General features: G+C 43.0%; 2 protein-coding genes across 2 annotated transcripts in view; one reads left to right on the forward strand and one right to left on the reverse strand.

Annotated features, from left to right (window-relative positions):
• Positions 1-21,196, forward strand: part of LOC102157465 (uncharacterized) — a 65,118-nt gene extending 43,922 nt beyond the window's left edge. The window contains exon 4 of the mRNA XM_013988495.3: positions 16,353-21,196. The gene's annotated coding sequence lies outside the window, so the exon portion shown is untranslated. The remainder of the gene's footprint in view (positions 1-16,352) is intronic.
• The window catches only part of LOC102168126 (protein VAC14 homolog), a 44,524-nt gene continuing 35,927 nt past the window's right edge, over positions 14,187-22,783 (reverse strand). Inside the window, exons 4-10 of the mRNA XM_021097532.2 lie at positions 19,184-19,334; positions 18,732-18,899; positions 17,862-17,924; positions 16,970-17,077; positions 16,321-16,430; positions 15,897-16,003; positions 14,187-14,311 (exon numbers count right to left, since the gene is read on the reverse strand). Coding sequence (XP_020953191.2) covers positions 14,274-14,311; positions 15,897-16,003; positions 16,321-16,430; positions 16,970-17,077; positions 17,862-17,924; positions 18,732-18,899; positions 19,184-19,334 — 745 coding nt within the window. The 3' untranslated portion in view covers positions 14,187-14,273. The remainder of the gene's footprint in view (positions 14,312-15,896; positions 16,004-16,320; positions 16,431-16,969; positions 17,078-17,861; positions 17,925-18,731; positions 18,900-19,183; positions 19,335-22,783) is intronic.

Here is a 22,783-nt window from a genome sequence, read left to right on the forward strand (position 1 = left end):
AGATATGGAAAAGCAAGGTTTAATCAGCACCCGTGCGGGCTCAGAGGAGTCACCTCCAGCGTCTGAGCCCCAGGTCTTTGTTCTCAGTAACTTTTATACACTACAAGGTCTTGATTTTCCCTTGTAAGCATCCCGGACCTCTCCCATCCCCAAGCAGACAGTGTTCCTCCCTAAGAAACTGAGCAAGCAAGGTTACAGAAGCAGAACTGATAAGCAATGTTGCGTACATGATTAGCAGGGCTGCTGGCTTGGACAGAGAGCACACAGTTGTTACATTATTACAAGAAGGGTGGCATAGTGATTAGCACAGCTGGAAAGGCTTGCAGCTGCCTTCTTAGCCAAGGGGGGGGGGGGTTGTTCTGTAGTTAAAACTCCATTTCACTGGGACCTCTATAATTTGAACATTAACAAGTTTGACATTGTCCCAGAGGTCTCTTAAACTGTCCTCATTTCATTCTTTTTTTCTTTATCCTGTTCAGCATCATTGATCTCTACTACTTTGTCTGCTGGTTCAGTGATTTGTTCCTCTATTTTTATTTATTGTTGATTTCTTCTAGTGTATTTTTGATTTCAGTGATTGTATTCTTCATCTCTAGTTGTTCTTTTTATTTTCTAACTCTTCGTTGAAAACTTTTAACTTCTCCCTCTGTGCATCCATTCTTCTCAGATTTTTTTTTTTTTTTTTTTTTTTTTGTCTTTTTGCTGTTTCTTAGGCCGCTCCAGTGGCATATGGAGGTTCCCAGGCTAGGGGTCCAATCAGAGCTGTAGCCACTGGCCTAGGCCAGAGCCACAGCAACGCGGGATCCGAGCCACATCTGCAACCTACACCACAGCTCACGGCAACGCCGGATCGTTAACCCACTGAGCAGGGGCAGGGACCGAACCCCCAACCTCATGGTTCCTAGTCGGATTCGTTAACCACTGTGCCACGACGGGAACTCCCATTCTTCTCAGATCTTTAATCATCTTTATGATCAGTACCCCGAATTTTTTTCTTGGTTACCTGTCTCTGTTTTACTTTATTATTCTGGGGTTTCATCTTGTTCCTTTGTCTGAAACATGTTGCTCTGTTGCTTCATTTTACCTAGGTTTTTATTAGTATTCTTATGTATCTGGTAGGTTAATTACATTTCCGGACCTTGGAGAAGTGGCCTTCTATGGGGTATGTCCTATTTGTCCCAGCAGTCAACTACCCTCTTGTTATCTAAGGTATATGCTTTGGGGGTTCCCCCATGAGGGCTGCATTAGCCCCTACCTCAGCTGGTTTCCAGGCCCTGTCTTTTGCAGAGGCTGCCAGCTGCTGGTTAGTAAGCTGCAGAACTCCAGGGGCCCTGGGGCTAGTGCTGGCTCACTGGTGGGCGGAGTAATGGTCCAGAAAACTCCAGAGCTGTTGCCCATCTACTTGTGGATGGAGCCAGGTCTTGGGGTTAATGCTAAACTACTGGCATCCATATCTGTATCCTGGAGTCTGGCTGCAGGGCCCTGGGATCCCAGAGCAGGTATCAGATATTTGGTGGGGGGAGGTCAGTTCCTGACACAGTTGGATCAGGATCAGGTGTGCCCTGAAGCCTGTGTTGGCCTGTGAGTGGAAAGGACCAAGGCCTAGCTGGTCCCAGGATAGAGTCTGTCCTGCTGTGGGTGGATTGGATCCAAGCTTGTGAGATTGTGGTTTTTTAATACCTGCCCCCTGGTGGGTGAGGCTGGTCTAGAGGTTAGTGCAGGCTTCCTGGAGGGCAGGGCTTGTGTCTGTCCACTGGTGGATAGATCTGTATCTTGGCCTCTGGTGAGCAGGGCCATGTTTAGAAGCATGACTAGAGGTAGCCCTGGGCCCAGAAAGTTTTTATGTAGCCTGCCTGCTGATGCTTGGGGCTGTGTCCCCTACTCTCCCCATCCCTCTAGTTAGTTGTTTAGCCTGAGGTGTTCCAGAATTAGCATTTACCTGCTGTTGGGTGGGGCCAGGTGTTGGTACTAATGAACTAGGAGGATCCAGCTGTGGTGCCCACTGGCACCAGTGTCCATGTGGTAGAAAGCTTGCAGGAATGGCTGCTGCCAGTGTCTGTGTCCTCAAGGTGGGCCGCAGCTCTCCCCTTGTCTCTCTGGGAGACTCTCCAAGACAAATAGATAGGTCTGGCCTAGGCTCCTATCAAATTACTGCTTTTGCCCTTGGTCCTGGTGTCTGAGATTTTGTGTGCGCCCTTTGAGAGTGAAGTCTCTCTTTCGCCCGTTCCTTTCAGACTCCAGAAATTAAGCCCTGCTGACCTGCAAAGCCTAATACTCTAGAGGCTTATCTCCCTGTGTAGGACCCTCAGGCTAGGGAGCCCAAAATGGGACTCAGAATCCTCATTCCTCTGGGAGAACCCCTGCACTCTAATTGTTCTCCAGTTTGTACATTGTCCCCCCAGGGATATGGGACTTGATTATATAGCCAGTCTGCCCCTCCTACCCTGTGTTGTGGTTCCTTCATTACGTCTTTGGTTGTAGATATTTCCTGGTAGGCTCTGGTCTTTTTCATTGATGATTTTTTTGTAGAGTTTTGATTTTGGGGTGCTCACAAGAGGAGGTGATTACAGGGTCTTTCCACTCCACCATCTTGGCCAATCTCCCATGTATTGTTTTTATAATATGAAAAACTATCCCGGATACTGAAATAGCTTTTTCTGCTCCGCTTGTCCCTCTGCAGCCTCTTCAACACAGCAGTCTGGGTGGTATTTTTACCACATAAAGTTACATCACTGTTTGGTCCTGGCCATTGCAAAGCAAAAGCTAAGGCTCCTTCCAATGACCTATGGGGCCTACACAACATTGCCCTTTGCTTCATTAGGCTTCTTACGCTACCTGTCTCCCTCTGACAGGCTCTGCTCTGGCACACAGGCCTCAGTTGTTCATATTTAAGAGGAAGGGAGTTATGTAACACTGCACTCTACAGTGTGGATTGTATATACTGAGTTTTCTCTTCTTGGACCATGAGGTTCTTTCTGCATGTCCAACTAGGCATACTGTGATATGGGAATAAATTGTAGTGCATGCAATAATCATATGTCAGCTTGTGATGCACTTGTGGTTCAGTGGATAACCGAGTATACAAGCACAGTTAGACTCAAGAGTTAGGGTTGCAACCTCAGTTATTTCTGTCATTCTGAGAATGAAGAGTGATCTCATAATTGTCATGTAGGAAAGTAGTTTTTGTCTGAACTCTCATAAGAGAATTATTTCATCTAAAGGTTGAAAGAACCTCTGTTTATGGGCTTGGATAATGGTATTTGATTAATTTAACTAAACTACTGCTTTAATGTATCAGTTTCAGGGAAGTGTTTTCTTTGAAATGGCTTGATCACTTATTCAAAGGGTGTATTGGAGGCTATTCAGTTGATTATTTTCCTATCAACTACAGGAAAGCTAAAAGCCAACTGTTGCCTGACTTTTTGCTTTGTAAGTATAACTATCTAGTGATCTCTGACATGCAGTTTTTCCTTTACTATGGTACTTGAGTAAAGGGGTATCATTCTCTTGAGAAAAAGGATGCAGGTTAAAAAGAAGTGCAGAGAGCTCATTCAGTAACATTGTACATACGGGTCAAGGGAGTCACTATTGGGGATTGCAATAGTTACAAGTATAAAATAGATCACAACCTTTTTTTTTTTTTTTTTTTTTTTTCCTTTTTAGGGTTGCACCACGGCATACGGAGGTTCCCAGGCTAGAGGTGGAATCAGAGCTGTAGCTTCCGGCCTACAGTATAGCCACAGCAATGGAGGATCAGAGCCACTTCTGTGAACTACACCACAGCTCATGGCAACGCTGGATCCTCAGCCCACTGAGCGAGGCCAGGGATTGAACCCGCAACGTCATGGTTCCTAGTTGGATTCGTTTCCACTGCTCCATGACGGGAACTCCAAGCACAAATTCTTTTAATTTAATATGAGAATCTTGGAGTTCCCGTCATGGCTCAGCAGAAAGGAATCTGACTACTATCCATGAGGACACAGGTTTATACATGTTCCTAATGCTTTAATGATATTTATCCCCCCCTGCAACTTTATATCATATAAATTCTGAGAAATCTTTAATACCTTTTAGAATAAATATAATGTTCATTATGCATATACAATTATCAGGTAATAGCAAATGTTTTTCAAGTTCATACTTGAACCAGGCATTATTTTAATAGCTTTATGTATCTTTAAATATTCTTCACAGCATCTCTTTAAATAGAAAATATTTTTAGATCTCCATTTTACAAATCAGGACCTTTGAGACACAGGTAAATTAAGTAACTTGCCAACAGTTGTGTGCTATTAAGAATCAATGCCAGGATTAAAATGTAATCAGTTACAATGGGCAGTGTTGACACTAGAACCCATACCTGATAACCATTCTGTAATCCTGTGCTGCAAAAACCCAAGTTTTATATATATATGCAGACCAGTAGGTACTTACACTTATTACTAAACATTCCCGGTAAGGTGAATAAGGCTATGTTATGGGTAAGAAGAGAGACTTTTAGTCATAAGAAATAGATAATCTGGAGAGTATGATAACGTACAATCAACAAGTGGTCAGTGTTCTTGAAATCAAAAGTTCATAGATTATTTATGGAGCATCAACTGTATATGCCAAGAAATGAACTGGGTACTTTACCTGTATTATCTCATTGAAGCCTTAGCCTAACACTACTGAGTAGTTGCTATCATTCCTATTTTATAGATTAGGAAAAAGAATCTCAAACAGGTAACTTGCCCCAAAGTTGCTGAGCTGGAAGTGGTAGAGCTGAGGTTGGAACCTGGGCACATCTGCCCTGTTTTCTTTTCCCTGTGCTGTACTGCCTCTTTGGTGATTGGGCCCTGAACAGAAGAGCAGGAGATGGCAAGCAAACTATTGTTAGAATATAGTTAGAGCTATGCTTATTTTTGGAAGATAGAAAAAAATGTATACATATATGTGGGACTGGGTCACCTTGCTGTACAGTAGAAAATGGACAGAACACTAAACCAACTATAAGAGAAAAAAAAATCATTAAAAGAATAAAAAAATTTTGGAAGATAGTACATGATAATGGTACTTTTTTCTTCAAATTAGAATTTGAGGAAGGAATATAACCAATATTCTAGAATAAACGCAGTAAAAGCATCATTTATCTTTGCTAAACCTTGTGATCTTGGCTAAGCTTCTTTCCCTTTTTGTGCTTCAGCTCTATCATGTACAACATATATGTGGTTAATAGGCATCTATTTATATCCAAAGACGTTTTATGATATTAGGAGCAGGGTTCATACTCTGGAAGTATGTACCACATAAATACTATTTTTTTTAGTCCTTAGTCTGAATATTCATGTTCGATACCACCATTTTATTCCCTTAAAGCATCACACATTTACTTTGCTACCTTTTTTTTGTTTTTCTCCTGAGACTGACAAAAAGATTTGTTCGTAGTGAACTGAATCTGAAGATGACACTCTTCATCGTATCTCAATGGCTGAGGCTCCACATGCTGTTTCTTTTGTCTTTAATTAAACTTGTTTTCAGTGCTGTAGCTGGGAGCACTGTGTTGACACAACTCATTCTTGTATAGGAACAGATTAAAATATCAGTGTTCTAATGTTCTTATCTGTGGGGAAAGAAACTGGGAGATTTTATTTATAATTTTTAAAAGATTCCTCTGTGGGGAAAGATTGTACTCTGGAAAGCCACTGACAGCTAAAGGACAGAATTCCATTTAATAACTGGCCTAACAGGGGGAAGTATGAGAGCTTACTAAAACTCCTTTTTTAGGGATTAAGAACATATTTCTCTATTTCCTTCTTAATTTTCACTTAATTAATCTTTTGACTCCCTAGTGTTCTGCTTAATCCTTCCAGATGCTGAATATTCAGTTCCTGCAAAAGGTAATAATTTATTACAGTCAATACACATGTGGAAGAGGGCAACTAGTCAAAGGAAATGGAGTTGGTGTACTGAGCCTTTAGCCTTCAAATCAAAAGTCTGAATGTGTCCATTTTTACAATGAAGTTATTAATATCTGCTAGCTAGTTACTGGTGAATAAACCAGCAAATTGACCATGCCACAGCTTGAGACTCTTTTCTGCCTATCAGGCACTCACAGGGTATAAGCTACCATCAGTTAATGCAGGGTGCCATGCAAATTTTATGTCATAGTAAAGAGATAAACTCCCTGCAAATTCATAGGATAGGGACTTTAATGAGAAGAGCTGAGACTTAGGGAACCTCCATGTGTCTGGAATATTGGGAACACCTGCATGTATCTGGACTATGTCTTAAGTGTCTGTATGTGTAGATGTATTGACTCTCTAACCCTCACAGCTGTATGAATTGGGTCATAGTATCTTCACTTTACTGGAAATGTAAAGTAATTTACTTGCTCAAGGCAACATAGGAAATTGAGAAGCTGGATTTGAATCCAGCGAGTCTGGTTCTGTAGCCTGTTCTCTTAGAGGGTTTCTCAAAGTTTACTGACTTTTGATATTGGACAGTTTGGGAGCTTTTACTCTCTGATAACATTGCCTGAGGGGAGTCCTTAGAAGTAGAAGCTTGCTATGATTCCTTCCTTTCTGTTTCCTTTCCTCCTCCATTACTTGCTGAGTTCCATTACTTCTAGACAGTATCTCTGAAATCTGTCCCATCTTTCCTATCACACCTGCTACTGCCTTAGTTCATGCATCTCTGGGATATAGAAGCAATCTCTGAAGGTCCTTCGTTTTTCCATTCTCAGTACCTCCCCATCCCACCCCCACAAGTGATTATCCACATTGATGCTATAGTAAATCTTCATAAGAAACCATTTTGATCAGGTTCCTCACATGATTAAATGTAAAATAATATCTGATGATATGCATTTATCACATTTTACTTATCCACTCATCACTTGATAGACAATTGGGTGGTTTCTACTTTTCGGCTATTATGAATAATGTTAGAAATTTTCAAGTGAAAGGTTTTGTGTGGAGATAGATATATATATATCTTTTGTCTTTTGGGGGCTGCACCTGCGGCACATGGAGGTTCCCAGGCTAGGGGTCTAATCGGAGCTGTTGCTTCTTGGCCTATGCCAGAACCACAGCAACGCGGGATCCGAGCTGCGTCTGTGACCTACACCACAGCTCACGGCAATGTCGGATCATTAACCCATTGAGCGAGGCCAGGGGATCGAACCCGCAACCTTATGGTTCCTAGTCACATTTGTTTCTGCTGTGCCACGATGGGAACTCCTGATATACATTTTTAATTCTCCCGGATATATATGTAGGAGTAGAATTGCTGGGTCATACATTTTTTTTAAGAAACTGCCAGACTATTTTCCAAAGTAGCTGTCCCATTTTACGTTCCGAATAACAATGTATATAAGGTCTCCAATTACCCTACATTTTTGCCAATATACATTATTTTCCTATTTTTTTGATGTTAGCCAATGATACTAATATTAATGAATGTAAAGTGATATCTCATTGTTGATTTAGATTTTCATGATGGGTAAGGATGTTGAGCATCTTAGGTAATTTTGGCCATTTGTATATTTTCTTTAAAGAAATGTTTATTCAAATCTAATTTTTTTCCTTTCTTTCTTTCTTTCTTTTTAGGGCTGCACCTGTGGCATATGGAAGTTCCCAGGCTAAGGGCTGAACTGGAGCTATATAGCTGCCGACCTATGCCACAGCCACAGCAACGTGGGATCTGAGCCATATCTGCGAACTATACCACAGCTCACAGAAGTGCCGGATCCCTGACCCACTGAGTGAAGCCAGGGATTGAACTCCCATCCTCACAGATACTAGTTGAATTTGTTTTCACTGTGCCACAACAGGAACTCCCGGATCTCATTTTAAAAATTGAGTTATTTATTTTTTTTGCTTTTTAGGGCCACACCCAGGCTAGGGGTTGAATCGGAGGCACAGCTTCCGGCCTACACCACAGCCATTGCAACTTGGGATCCAAGCCATGGCTGTGACTTACACTGCAGCTCAAGGCAACTCTGGATCCTTAACCCACTGAGCAAAGCCAGGGATTGAACCTGCATTTTCATGGATCCTAGTCAGTTTCATTAACTGCTGAGCCATGAATGGAACTCCATAAAATTGAATTATTTTTTTAATTTATGAGTTATGAGAGTTCATATATCTGATATGGGATTCATATCTAGAATATATAGTTTACAGATATTCTCTTCCCTTTTGTGGACTTGTCTTTACAAACAGTTTGAAGATTTTTTGTTAATTATTTATTTTTTCCCCCCTGTACAGCATGGGGATCAAGTTATTCTTACATGTATACATTTTTCCCCCGATCCTTTGTTCTGTTGCAATATGAGTGTCTAGACATAGTTCTCAATGCTGCTCAGCAGGATCTCCTTGTAAATCTATTCTAAGTTGTATCTGATAACCCCAAGCTCCTGATCCCTCCTACTCCCTCCCTCTCCTGTCAGGTAGCCACAAGTCTATTCTCCAAGTCCATGATTTTCTTTTCTGTGAAGATGTTCATTTGTGCTGGATTTTAGATTCCAGTTATAAGTGATATCATATGGTATTTGTCTTTGACTCATTTCACTCAGAATGAGAGTCTCTAGTTCCATCCATGTTGCTGCAAATGGCATTATGTCATTCTTTTTTTATGGCTGAGTAGTATTCCATTGCATATATATATATATGTATCCCACATCTTCCTAATCCAATTATCTGTTGATGGACATTTGGGTTGTTTCCATGTCCTGGCTATTGTGAATAGTGCTGCAATGAACATGCGGGTGCATGTGTCTCTCTTAAGTAGAGTTTTGTCCGGATAGATGCCCAAGAGTGGGATTGCAGGGTCATATGGAAGTTCTATGTATAGATTTCTAAGGTATCTCCAAACTGTTCTCCATAGTGGCTGTACCAGTTGACATTCCCACCAACAGTGCAGGAGGATTCCCTTTTCTCCACACCCCCTCCAGCACTTGTTATTTGTGGACTTCTTAATGATGGCCATTCTGACTGGTGTGAGGTGGTATCTCATGATAGTTTTGATTTGCATTTCTCTTATAATCAGCGATGTTGAGCATTTTTTCATGTGTTTGTTGGCCATCTGTATATCTTCCTTGGAGAAATGTCTATTCAGGTCTTTTGCCCATTTTTCCATTGGGTTGTTAGCTTTTTTGCTGTTGAGTTTTATAAGTTGTTTGTGTATTTTAGAGATTAGGCCCTTGTCAGTTGCATCATTTGAAACTATTTTCTCCCATTCTGTAAGTTGTCTTTTTGTTTTCTTTTGGGTTTCCTTTGCTGTGCAAAAGCTTTTCAGTTTGATGAGGTCCCATGGGTTTATTTTTGCTCTAATTTCTATTGCTTTGGGAGACTGACCTGAGAAAATATTCATGATGTTGATGTCAGAGAGTGTTTTGCCTATGTTTTCTTCTAGGAGTTTGATGGTGTCCTGTCGTATATTTAAGTCTTTCAGCCATTTGGAGTTTATTTTGGTGCATGGTGTGAGGGTGTGTTCTAATTTCATTGCTTTGCATGCAGCTGTCCAGGTTTCCCAGCAGTGCTTGCTGAATAGACTTTCTTTTTCCCATTTTATGTTCTTGCCTCTCTTGTCAAAGATTAATTGACCATAGGTGTCAGGGTTCATTTCCGGGTTCTCTATTCTGTTCCATTGGTCTGTCTGTCTGTTTTGATACCAGTACCGCACTGTTTTGATGACTGTGGCTTTGTAGTATTTCTTGAAGTCTGGGAGAGTTATGCCTCCTGCTTGGTTTTTGTTTCTCAGGATTGCTTTGGCGATTCTGGGTCTTTTGTGGTTCCATATAAATGTTTGGATTGTTTGTTCTAGTTCTGTGAAAAATGTCCTGGGTAATTTGATAGGGATTGCATTGAATCTGTAGATTGCTTTGGGTAGGATGGCCATTTTCACAATATTGATTTTTCCAATCCATGAACATGGAATATCTTTCCATTTCTTTACATTTTCTTTGATTTCTTTGATTAAGGTTTTATAGTTCTCAGCATATAAGTCCTTTACCTCTTTGGTCAGGTGTATTCCAAGGTATTTGATTTTGTGAGGTACAATTTTAAAAGGTATCATATTTTTGTATTCCTTTTCTAATATTTCATTGCTGGTATACAGAAATGCAACTGACTTCTGAATGTTAATCTTATATCCTGCTACTTTGCTGAATTTACTAATCAGTAAAAGTAGTTTTTTGGTTGAGTCCTTAGGGTTTTCTAAGTATAGTACCATGTCGTCTGCATACAGTGACAGTTTGATCTCTTCTCTTCCTATATGGATGCCTTTTATTTCTTTTGTTTGTCTGATTGCTGTGGCTAGGACTTCCAAAACTATGTTGAAGAGCAGTGGTGAGAGTGGGCATCCCTGTCTCGTTCCAGATTTGAGTGAGAAGGCTTTCAGCTTTTTTCCATTGAGTATTATATTTGCTGTGGGTTTGTCATATTAAATGGCTTTGATTATGTTCAGGAATGTTCCCTCTATACCCACTTTGGCGAGGGTCTTGATCATGAATGGATGTTGGTCTTTGTCAAATGCTTTTTCTGCGTCTATTGAGATGATCGTATGATTTTTGACTTTTCTTTTGTTAATGTGGTGTATGACGTTGATTGATTTGCCTATGTTGAACCATCCTTGTGAACCTGGGATGAACCCTACCTGGTCATGGTGTATGATTTTTTTGATATGTTGTTGGATTCGGTGGCTAAGATTTTGTTGAGAATTTTTGCATCTATATTCATCAAAGATATTGGCTGATAGTTTTCTTTTTTGGTGGTATCTTTGTCTGGTTTTGGAATTAGGGTGATGGTGGCATCAATAGAATGTCTTTGGGAGTATTCCTTCTTCTTCAACTTTTTGAAAGAGTTTAAGGAGGATGGGCATCAGATCCTCTTTATATGTTTGATAGAGTTTGCCTGTGAAGCCATCTGGTCCTGGACTTTGATTTGCAGGGAGTGTTTTTATGACTTCTTCAATTTAATTTCTAGTGATTGATATGTTCAGTTGGTCTGTTTCTTCTTGATTCAGTTTTGGCGGGCTGTAAGATTCTAGAAAGTTGAATCTTTCCATTTCTTCCAGATTGTCAAATTTGTTGGCATATAGTTGTTCATAGTATTCTTATGGTTTTTTTGTATTTCTCCAGTATCCGTTGTGATTTCTCCTTTTTCATTTATAATTTTGTTTATTTGAGTTCTTTCTCTCATCTTTTTAGTGAGTCTGGCCAGGGGTTTGTCAATTTTGTTTACCTTTTCAAAGAACCAGCTCTTAGAGAAAATTAATAAAACTATTGTTTTTTGAATCTCTATTTTATTGATTTCTTCTTTGATCTATAATTTCCTTCCTTCTGCTGACTTTAGGTCTTTTTTATTCTTCTTTTTCTAATTTGTTTAGGTGGAGGGTTAAGTTGTCAATTTGGGATCTTTCTTCTTTTTTGAGAAAGGCCTGTATCACTATACATTTCCCTCTGAGCACTGCTTTTGCAGCATCCCATAGATTTTGAGAGGTTGTGTCTTCATTATCATTTGTTTCAAGGTATTTTTTAATTTCCTTCTTGATTTCCTCATTTGACCCATTGGTTTTTTAGTAGCATGTTGTTTAGTCTCCATGTAGTAGGTTTTTTCTCATTTCTTTTCCCGTGGTTGATGTCTAGTTTCATGGCATTGTGGTCAGAGAAGATATTTGAAGTAATTTCTATGCTCCTAAATTTGTTGAGGTTAGCTTTGTGTCCGCAATATGTGATCGATTCTTGAGAATGTTCCATGTGTATTTGAGAAGAATGTGTATTCTGATTTTTTTGGATGTAGTGTCCTGAAGATATCAATTAAGTCTAACTTTTCTATTGTTTTCTTTAGGATCTCTGCTGCTTTATTGGTTTTCTGTCTAGAGGATCTGTCCATTGGTGTGAGTGGGGTATATTAAAATCTCCTACTATGATTGTATTCCCATCAATTTCTCCCTTTATGTCTGTTAATATTTGTTGTATGTATTTGGGTGCTCCTGTATTTGGGGCATATATGTTGATAGTAACATCCTCTCCTTGGATGGATCCCTTAATCATTAAATAGTGTCCTTCTTTGTCTTTATGTCTTTTGTTTTAAAGTCTATTTTGTCTGATATGAGTATTGCAACTCCTGCTTTCCTGTCATGTCTATTGGCATGAAATATTTTTTCCCACCCCTTAACTTTCAATCTATATCCTTTGTACTAAGGTGAGTTTCTTTTAGGTAGCATATTGAAGGTTTTTGCCTTTTTATTCACTCAGCCACTCTGTGTCTTTTGATCGGAGCATTCAGTCCATTGACATTTAAGGTGATAATTGATAGATGATTATTTATTGCCATTTTGAACCTTGTGTTCCAGTTGCTTCTATGGTTCTCCGTTCTTCCTTTCTTTTTTGTGGTGGATGGTCTCTGGTTATTATCTGCTTGAGTGTTGTTTTTTTTTTTTTTTTTTTTTTTTTTCATTTTTTGCAAATGCAATGTTTGGCTTTGGCTTGTGGTTGCCCTGTTTTTTTAAGTATGCTAACCCCTTCCTATAATTGTGTGTTTTAACTTGATGGTCCTGTAAGTTCAAACACTTCATTACTATACTAAAATTAAGAAGAGAAACAAACAAACAAAAAAAAGGGTCTATTTATTTCCTAACATCCCTTGCCCACATTTTATGATTTTGATGACTTTTTTTTTTATTTTTAATTTTATTTAAAGTTTTTAAATTTTGATGAACCCCCAAATATCCATTTCTTTTGTCCCATGTGCTTTTGGTGCCATGTTTTAGAAACCATTGCTCAACCTAATGTCATAAAGATTTATCCCTGAATATTCTTCTAACAATTTTATAGTTTTAAATATATTACTTAAATTTGGCTTATGATGTATTTGGACTTAACTTTTTTAGTGTATGGTGTGAGGAAGGTATCCAACACTAGTTGTGAAAAGATTGATTTCCCCCAGTGAATTCTCTTGGTGCCTTTAAAAAAAGAAATCTGTTAACCATAAATGTAAAAGTTTATTTAGGATTCTCAGTTCTGTTCAATAGGTTTATATTCATCTGTCTTCATGCCATTACTACATTATATTTAAATTTTTTAATTTTTATTTTATACTGGAGTGTAGCTGATTTACAGTGTTGTGTTAGTTTCAGGTATACAGCAAAGTGATTCAGTTATACATAGATCCATTCTTTTTCAGATTTATTTTCCCATCTAGGTTGTTAAGAATATTGAGTAGAGTTCACTGTGTTATATATAGGTCCTTGTTGATTATCTGTTTAATATATAGTAGTGAGTATATGTTAATCCCCAAATCTTAATTTATCCCTCCCCCCTTTTCCTATTTGGAAACCATAAGTTGGTTTTCAAAGTCTGTGAGGAGTCTGTTTCTGTTTTGTAAATAAGTTCATTTGTATCATTTTTTTTTTTAGATTCCACATATAAGTGAGATCCTATATTTGTCTTTCTCTGTCTAGATTTAGTAGGAGTATGAGACTCTCTAGTTGCATCCATGTTGCTGCAAATGGCATTATTTCATTCTTTTTTTATGGTTGAGTAGTATTCCATTGTATATATGTACCAAATCTTCTCTTTTTTTTTTGTCTTTTTGCTATTTCTTGGGCCACTCCCACCGCATATGGAGGTTCCCAGGCTAGGGGTCGAATCGGAGCTATAGCCACCAGCCTACACCAGGGCCACAGCAACGCGGGATCCAAGCCGCATCTGCAACCTATACCACAGCTCACGGCAATGCCCGATTGTTAACCCACTGAGCAAGGGCAGGGACCGAACCCGCAACCTTATGGTTCCTAGTCGGATTTGTTAACCACTGCGTCATGACAGGAACTCCTGTACCAAATCTTTTTTATCCATTCCTCTGTTAGACATTTTGGTTGCTTCTGTGTCTTGGCTATTGTAAATACTGCTGCAGTGAACACTGGAGTGCATGTGTCTTTACGAGTTAAGGTTTTCTCCAGATACATGCCCAGGAGTGGAATTGCTGGATCAAAAGGTAGTTCTATGTTTAGTTTATTAAGGAAGCATCATACTGTTCTCCATAGAGGTTGCTCCTCCACAGAAGTTGCATCGACAGTGTAGGACAGTTGTCTTTTCTCCACACTCTTTCCAGAATTTATTGTTTGTAGACTGTTTGATGATGGTCATTCTGATGGTGTGAAATGATACTTCATTGTGGTTTTGATACTTCATTGTGGTTTTGATTTGTACTTCTCTAATAATGAGCAATTTTGAACATCTTTTCATGTACTCTTTGGCCATCTATCTGTCTTCTTTGGAAAAATGTCTATTTAGACAATCTGCCCACTTTTTTCATTGGGTTGTCTGTAAAGAAACACAAAAGAGCCTGAATAGCCAAAGCAATTCTGAGAAGGAGGCTCCCTGATTTCAGACTATACTACAAAGCTACAGTTATCAAAAAAGTATGGTACTGGCACAAAAATAGAACTACATATCTATGGAACAAGATAATAAGGCAAGAAATAAATCCATACACCTATGGGCAACTAATCTACAAGAAAGGAGGCAAGAATCTACAGTGGAGGAAAGACGGTCTCTTCAATAAGTGGTGCTAGGAAAGCTAGACAGCAGTATGTGAAAGGAGGAAATTAGAACACTCTCTAGCACCATACACAAAAATAAACTCAGAATGGATTCAAGACCTAAGTGTAAGACCAGATACTTTAAAACTCTTAGAGGAAAACATAGGCTGAAGACTCTTTGCCATAAGCTGCAGCAGTATCTCTTTTGATCCTCTTAGAGTAATGGAAATAAAAACAAAAAGAAAAAAATGGATGTAATTAAATTTAAAAGCTTTTGCAAAGCAAAGGAAACCTTAAGCAAAATGAAACATCACCGCACAGAAGGGAAGAAAATACTTCCAAAGTGACTAACAAGGGCTTACTCTCAAACAGTTCATGCAGTGCAATGTCAAATAATTTTTACACTGGAGCTTTGTAGTAAGTTTTGAAATTAAGAGGCATGACTCTGCCAATGTTGTTGTTCTTTAAAAAGATGGTTTTGGCTGTTCTGAGTGCTTTCCATTTCCATATGAATTTAAGGATGTGAAACAGTTCTGAAAAACTGCAGCTGTTGTTCTGCTATGGATCAAATTGAATATGTAGATTAACTAGGAAAGTATTGCCATTTCAGGTCATCCAATCCATAAGTGTGGGAGGTCTTTCAATTTATATAGGCATTCTCTAATTATTCAACAAATTCTGTAAGGATTGCGATTTTTTTTGTTTGTTTTTTTTTGGTCTTTTCTAGGGCCGCACCTGTGGCATATGGAGGTTCCTAGGCTAGGGGTCTAATAGGAGCTGTTGCTGCCGCTTATACCACAGCTCAAGGCAACCCTGGATCCTTGACCCACTGAGCAAGGCCAGGGATTGAACCCCCAACCTCATGGTTCCTAATCGGATTTGTTAACCACTGAACCACGATGGGAACTCCATGACTTATTTATAAAATATAAAATTATGCCACAAGCAGAAAATGTTCATATTATTATAGGCTGCCAAACACTGGATTAGGATATAATGGTTCCTCATTTTTATATTGATTTTTTTGTCCATTTTCTGGGGCCACACCTGCGGCATATGGAGGTCCCAGGGGTCTAATGGGAGCTGTAGCTGCTTGCCTATGCCACAGCCAGATCCGAGCCGTGTCTGTGACCTACACCACAGCTTACGGCAACACCGGATCCTTAACCCACTGAGCGAGGCCATGGAGCCATCCTGTATCCTCATGGTTCCTAGTTGGATTTGTTAACCACTGAGCTATGACTTTGGTGGAGAAATGCAATCTTTCCCACTAGGACCCACCACCCCCACCAGGACTCCCTCCAAGAAGAACAGAGAAAGGTGCTCCTGAGGAGGCGGTGGGGATGGCGGGGGCCTTACACACTCACCCGTGGTCTGGCAGTGGATCACCAGGATGTTGGCCATCTCAGCAAACTTAACACTGGAGGGGTTCTTCTTGATTTCTTTCAAGAATTCTCCAAGGACCACCTCACACCTACCAATGGGCAAGGAGAAGGGAAATAGCACGTGCCAGCCAGGGCCCGAGGAGCCTGCACAGTGCCATGTCTGCTCTGGGTTGGCCACCCCGAGGGGGACCACACGCTGACGGGATACACTGGGCAGATGGCCGTTACTCAGAGGCTGGGGGTGGATGAGCTCTTGGCTCCTCAAATCGGGAGGTAGATGAGTGGGGGAAAGAGAGAACTGCTTGTCCTGCTGACACCTGGCTGTTGGGTGTGGGTACGAGGATGCGCGGGCGGGGGAGGGAGGGGTTGTGACAGCAGCTGCCTGCCCCTCCCCCGCTCCACTCACATTTTCCGAATCTCTTTGCCGTTGTCGCCCAGGATCTGGAAGAGTCCATCCAGGATCTCCGGCAAATAATCCAGCAGGTTAATGTCTGGCACGGACTCCAGAACCAGGATCTGACCCGGGGGAGGAAACCAGTAGGCAAAGTCAGCAGCCCGAGAACCTGTATCTCCTCGCCCACCGTCTGGGACTGGCCGGTGAGCAGGGGCCCTGCCGAGGCAGCATTTTGAGGCACTGCGGGAGCCCAACGGGGGGCCGGGGTGCCAGCGGCTCTTGTTGTGTTCAGGGTGCAGGGGAAGAGTCATGTAAGCCCAAGGCATGCAGATGCCCGGGGTGGAAGGGAACACATGGGACAAGCAGGCAAGGCCAGAAGGGGTGTGACCGCTGGAAGAAGGAGCACGGTTGGCTTCAAAGAGAAATCTGGGGGTTTCTGGAGACCAGAAAATCTTCTCCTCTTGAGGGGCAAACGGGATGGGCTCTGGGGGCAGAGCTGAATAAATGCATTTTCAGCTTCTCGAGTGTCCTCGGCTCTTAGAGGGGTCACGGTGAGGTGTCTCCGCAGCCATAGGAAGTGCCCAGGTGTGCCAGAGAGCAGACTTTACTCAGCGAGAGGCCCGTTAGGGCTGGAGAAAGAGTGTCGGGGGGCCAGACTTACCCAGGAGATGATGAACTGCCGGGCGTACTGGTTGTTGGAGTAAATCCTCTCCCGCAACAAGGGGATGAAGCCCACCAGGTCGAACTTGTTGCTCTCTGTCACGATGTCCTGGGGGTCAAAGGCATGTGAGCTGCCCACGCCTGGGGACCGGGTGCCACCTGACCTGGCCCGGGCTGGCTCCAGGGGTCCCGTGCCCAGAGAGGAAGATGGCCGAGCCTGAGCCAGGCGGGAGAGGTCCCGGGAGCATCCATCCTCTCGCAGGCCACAGGACAAGCAAAAAGGATGGATTGAAACAGGAATCAAGGGCCAGAGAACTAATGCAAAGGCTAAAGCCTCCATCTCTGTGGTCTGGAAGGAAGGCCCTGCTGAGCTTAGCGTAAGCTGCCCCTGTCACTGGGGCAGGGTGGGACTAGCACGAGGGCACATTAGGGGTGAGAGAATGGTACTGTTTTGTATCCTCTTGGTGTCAGAACTGTATATACTTACCAGAGAACTGTACGCTATTTCATTTACTGTGTGTAAGTGAAAAAAATTAGAGTATTCTAATGATAGGATTTATAAGTTGTACAGACAGAGGGAAGAAATACTTTCTAAAAATAAAAGTGGGGGAGTTCCTGTCATGGCTCAGTGGTTAACAAATCTGACTAGGAACCACGAGGTTGCAGGTTCGATCCCTGGCCTTGCTCAGTGGGTTAAGAATCCCACGTTGCTGTGAGCTGTGGTGTACGTCCCAGATGTGGCTCGGATCCCATGTTGCTGTGGCGCAGGCCGGTGGCTATAGCTCTGATTTGACCCCTAGCCTGGGAACCTCCATATGCCGTGGGAGCAGCCCTAGAAAAGGCACAAAGACAACAACAACAACCACCACAAAGTGGGGCCCAAGTACAAATACCTTTAAGAGGCGGTCTAGGAGCTCAGATCCACTTTTCACATTGGGGTCTGGGTCCGCAGCCAACTACGAGAGACACAGAGGTGGAGAGAGGGTCTCAGTCAGTGTGTAAGACAAGGAATCCACTGACATCGCACAGCCAAGGCCTTGGTGCGGCCTCCACGGCACAGGGCAGCTCCCTCAGTGCAGAGATGGAGGGAAGGTGGGGAGGCAGGGAGGCAAAGTGGAACTTGGCAAAGGCGCTGAGATGGGGTGGCACCCCAGTCTGCTCAGGGGCCTCGGGGACCTGCCACCACCAGCCAGGGGGGTGCTTCCCATCGGCCTTCCTCAGGGCTTTCCATCTGAGCGTGCTGGGTCCTCTCTCCACTCCTGGAGGAGGGGACGGAGCTGCCGTGAAGCTGATCCTCCAGAAACCACTGTGGCATCAGCAGAGCTTCCGGGAGGGGACGTAATGCTGGGAGAGGCTTAGGTGAGCTAGTAGGGACCCCCAAGCCTTCTCAGCAGAGCTTTTTCTACAGCTGATGGGCGATGCCCTCCTTGCAGGGGAACACAGTCTGTACTATGGACTCCCCATCTTCACCTTCTATAAGGAGGTTCGTACTTTTCATAGGATTGGTTCCCCCACCCCTCCAATTTCTGGTGGACTGACGCTTTCGTAAAATGTGTGAAATGAACAGAGCTGTGGAGAAAACACAAACTACAAGCCCATGTAAAAATCTGCCATTAGATTCAACAGACAGCAAACATCCCTGGCACCATGGGCTTATGTGCTCTGCTCTCGAGGGGGAAGAGGGAGCCAAGCCCTCAGGGTCCCTGAAGGTCAAGTCAGGTGTGTGGGGTCAGCTGAGCCCAGCAGGGGTGAGGAGGCGTCACCTTGCTCAGCCCATCAAAGAGCACGTTGAAGTGGGGCAGCACGGCGCCTCGGGCCACCTTGACGATGTTGTAGAGGGCCTCGCAGGCGTAGTAGCGCAGCCTGCTGTCGGCGTCATTGAAGCAGGTCAGCACGGGCTCGATCAGCTCCTTCAGGTAGAGCCCCGAGTCCTGTGATGTGACAGGAGGAGAAGCCTCTCAGAAAGCGTCTGACTCTGGGGCCCCAGTCCCTGGCTCCCTTGCAGATGCTCAGGCCTTTGTGTGAGGACTGGGCTAGGAGACCCTTTGCAAGTCCACCTCCTGGGATAGGGTCCATGGCCAGGACCCACAGAGCCAGCCTTGCTGGTCTGAGGTGTGCAGTATATAAAATATAGGACTGCAACGCCCTGGTGGGGCTCGGGGGTCAGAGTCAAGGCCACAGCTGGTGTGTCTGTCCCTCCGGGAGAAAGGCCCACCTTGCCCAGTGCGATGGAGCAGGCGGCCAGGCCGATGAGGCCCCCTTTCCGGCTGTGGGGGTGCTGAGACAGGGCAAACTCCTGAGACAGGGTCTGGATCACATGCTTGATCTGCACGGTGTTGTTCTGGGCCACGAACTCCCGGACCAGCCTGCAGAGAGAGAAGAGGAGGGCTGCAGGACCAGTGGGATCAGGCTGCCCCTGCTGCTGCCGGTCCCAGGGCTGGGATGAGGTGGGGAGATGACCTGTTTAGAAAGTGGAATTGGGAGTTGGGCGTGTCAGTTCTGCTGCTGGCAGGGAGGCACTGGCTGGGTCACAGTTGTTTCCCTTTTCTGGGGCTCCGTTTCCTTTTGTCTACAATAAAGGAACAGCGAGCAGTCTCACCTCTGGGGACCTGAGAGAACACATGTAAGTGTCGTGCCGGGAACCAAACCTGCAATGATCCGCTGTCTTCATGCAACACTTGGTCCACCCTCCATTCACACACCCAAGAGGTTCTCTGTGTCATTCGTTCCAGGGACGGTGCAGAACTGGGCGCCAGTCCACTAGGCAAGACCCACACATGAACAAGTACATGTATCAACAGGTCACAGGTAACCCCACAGAAGCCAGAATGCCCAGGCACTTCTCCCTGGGCTGACGAGCAGCCACCCCTGAGTCAGATCTTAGACACATGAACAGGCATTTTCCTGGTAAAAGAAGGTAGGCAAAGTGTCCTGGGCACAGGGAAGAGCCTGGCTTCAATGCAGGGGGCCCTGAAGCGACACGGTGTATTTAGGGAAGCACGAGGAGTCTGGGGAGTGGTGTGGCTGGAGGCGGGGAAAGGTTTCTAGCAATGAGGCGACAGGCTAAGGTCCATGTTTTGACCAGAAGAGGCTTCCCTGGGTGGGGTGGGCTGCTGGGATAGAGGGTGACTGAAATTCCCCCACAGGAGAACACTGCAGCTCTCAAGGCCAGGAGAGGGGGCCCGAAATACGGCTGAGGCGCTGGGAAAGTGCAGGATAGGGTATTTTAACATTTAACTGAAAACCACTAGGAGCCCATGCAGTGGAGGGGGGGGGGCCCAGGAAGGGTAGAGACCCCTGCAAGCTGTCCACCTGGGGAGTGATGCTAACAGGGAGAAGGGGGTCGGAAGGAGGCAGCGGTGGTAGTTACCCTGTGAGCTGCTCCCACAGCAGGCCTTTCCTGAATGGAGGTGGCAGCTCCGTGAGGGCCCATGGCTCTTTCCAGAGTGTAGTGGACAGCAAGGCCGAGAGGCTTTGCCCTTCAGCAGGTCACTGTGTCTCTGAAGCAAGAGGCGCATCTGGGCAAATGGTGGCAGGAGGGGACCACATAACCACTGGGGAGCTGCAGTGTGGGTGTCAGGGTCACCTTCCTAGGAGAGGGAATTGAGCCACAGGCTGGAGGAGGCAGGGAGAGAGAAGGAAAGAGAGGTGTCCTGGGCAGGAGGGACTAACGTGTGAGCCAAGGCAAGGAGGGGAAACAAGCCAAGCTTGTCTGTGCTCCCAGAGCCTAATGGGAAATCAACCAGGATTAGCTTATCTCACAGCTTAGATTCGGGAGAATGCATCTCACCTTGTGGTAACAGAGAAGCTGCTTATCGTTTTTTAAAAGATGGTGAAAGTGTGTTTTGTGTGGCATGTGAAGTGAGATTCATCCCAGGCATGCAAGGATTCATTGATAGCCATAAATCCCTCAGTGTGGTATACTACATTAACAGATTTAATAATAAAAAGTATATGATTATGTCAGTAGATTCAGAAAAGGCTTTGGCCGCAATGACACTCATTCATGATCAGAACCTTCTAGAAGTGTGCATAGAGACAAACTACCCTAACATAAGAAAGGACATATATAACAAACCCACCATTTACATCATTCTCAATGGAAAACAGGTAAAAGAATTTCCACTAATATTAGGAACATGACAAGAATGTCATCTGTCACCATGTTTATTCAACATAGTTTTGGATATCGTAGCCAAAGTAATCAGAGAAGCAAAAGAAATAAAAAGAATCCAAATTGGAAAAGAAGGAAAACTGTCACTGTTTGCAGATGACCTGATACTATACCCAGAAAAATCCTAAAGATGCTCTCAGAAAAGTATTAGAGCTTATCAATTAATTTGGTAAAGTTGCCTCATACAAAATTAATATACAGAAATGTCTTGCATTTTTATACATTACTGTTGAAAGTCTAGAAAGACTAAAAAGTGAAATCATGGAAACAAGCATATTCACTATTGCATCAAAAAGAGTCAAATACCTAAGCATAGGAGTTCCTATTGTGGCTCCATGGTTAACAAATCCGACTACGAGCCGTGAGGTTGTGGGTTCAATTCCTGGCCTCACTCAGGAGGTAAAGGAGCTGGCGTTGCTGTGAGCTGCGGTGTAGGTCAAAGACGCGGCTCGGATCCTGCACTGCTGTGGAGTAGGGCGGTGGCCACAGCTCTCATTAGGCCCGTGTGACCTGGGAATGTCCAAATGCTGTGGGCGCGGCCTTAGTAAAAGTCAAAAAGACCAAAAAAAAAAAAAAAAAAAAAAAACCTAGGAAAAAAATCTACCTGAAGAAATAAAAGCCTTATACTCTCAGAGAATGGGAGAGAATATTTGTAAACGAAGAGACCTGATAAGGGACTAATCTCCAAAACATACAAATAACTCATGCAGCTCCATATCAAAGAAACCACTGAATCAAAAAATGGGCAGAAGATCTAAACAGACATTTCTACAAAGATGACATTCAGATGGCCAAAAAAGTATATGAAAAGATGTTCAACATTGCTTATTATTGAAGAAATGCAAATCAAAAGTATAATGAGGTATCTCTCTACTCATCAGTCAATATGGCCATTATTAAAAAGTCTACAAACAATAAATGCTAGAAAAGGTGTGGAGGAAAGAGGATTTGACACTGCTGGGAGTTTTCATTAGTGCAACCAGTATGAAAAACTGTATGGCTAGTCCTCAAAAAACTAAAAATAGAAATACAACGTGATAGAACAGTTTCACTCCTGAGAACATACGCAGAGAAAACCCTGATTGGAAAATACACATGCACCCCCCAGTTCACTGCAGCACTACTTAAGCTATCCAAGACATGGAAGCAATTTAAATGTCCACTGATGGAGGAATGGATAAAGAAGATGTGGTATATATTATATACAACGCAATATTATTCAGCCATAAAAAATGCAACAATGGCATTTGTGGCAACATGGATGGACCTAGAGATTATCACATTAAGTGAAGTAAGAGAAAGACAAGTATTATATCACTTATATGTGGAATCTAACACATGGTACAAATTAATATATTTACAAAAGAAAAAACCGACTTTGAAAACTTATGGTTACCAAAGGAACAGGTGTGGGGGAAGGATGGACTGGGGTTTTGTGATTGGCACATACACAGTATTATATATGCAATGGATGGTCAATGGGGACCTGCTCTACAGCACAGGAAACTCTATCCAATATTCTGGAATAACCTGTATGGGAAAAGATTCCAAAAAAGAATGGCTATATGGGCAGATGGGAACAAAATGGTGGAGTAAGACGTAGTGCTCACCTTCTTCCACAAAAACATCAAAAACAATCTA

This window comes from Sus scrofa, chromosome 6 (genome assembly GCF_054392235.1).
Source record: "Sus scrofa isolate SSC_HxYL_T2T_F1_AM1 chromosome 6, Sscrofa_HxYL_maternal_Yorkshire_Landrace_v2.0, whole genome shotgun sequence".
Lineage (NCBI taxonomy): Eukaryota > Metazoa > Chordata > Mammalia > Artiodactyla > Suidae > Sus > Sus scrofa.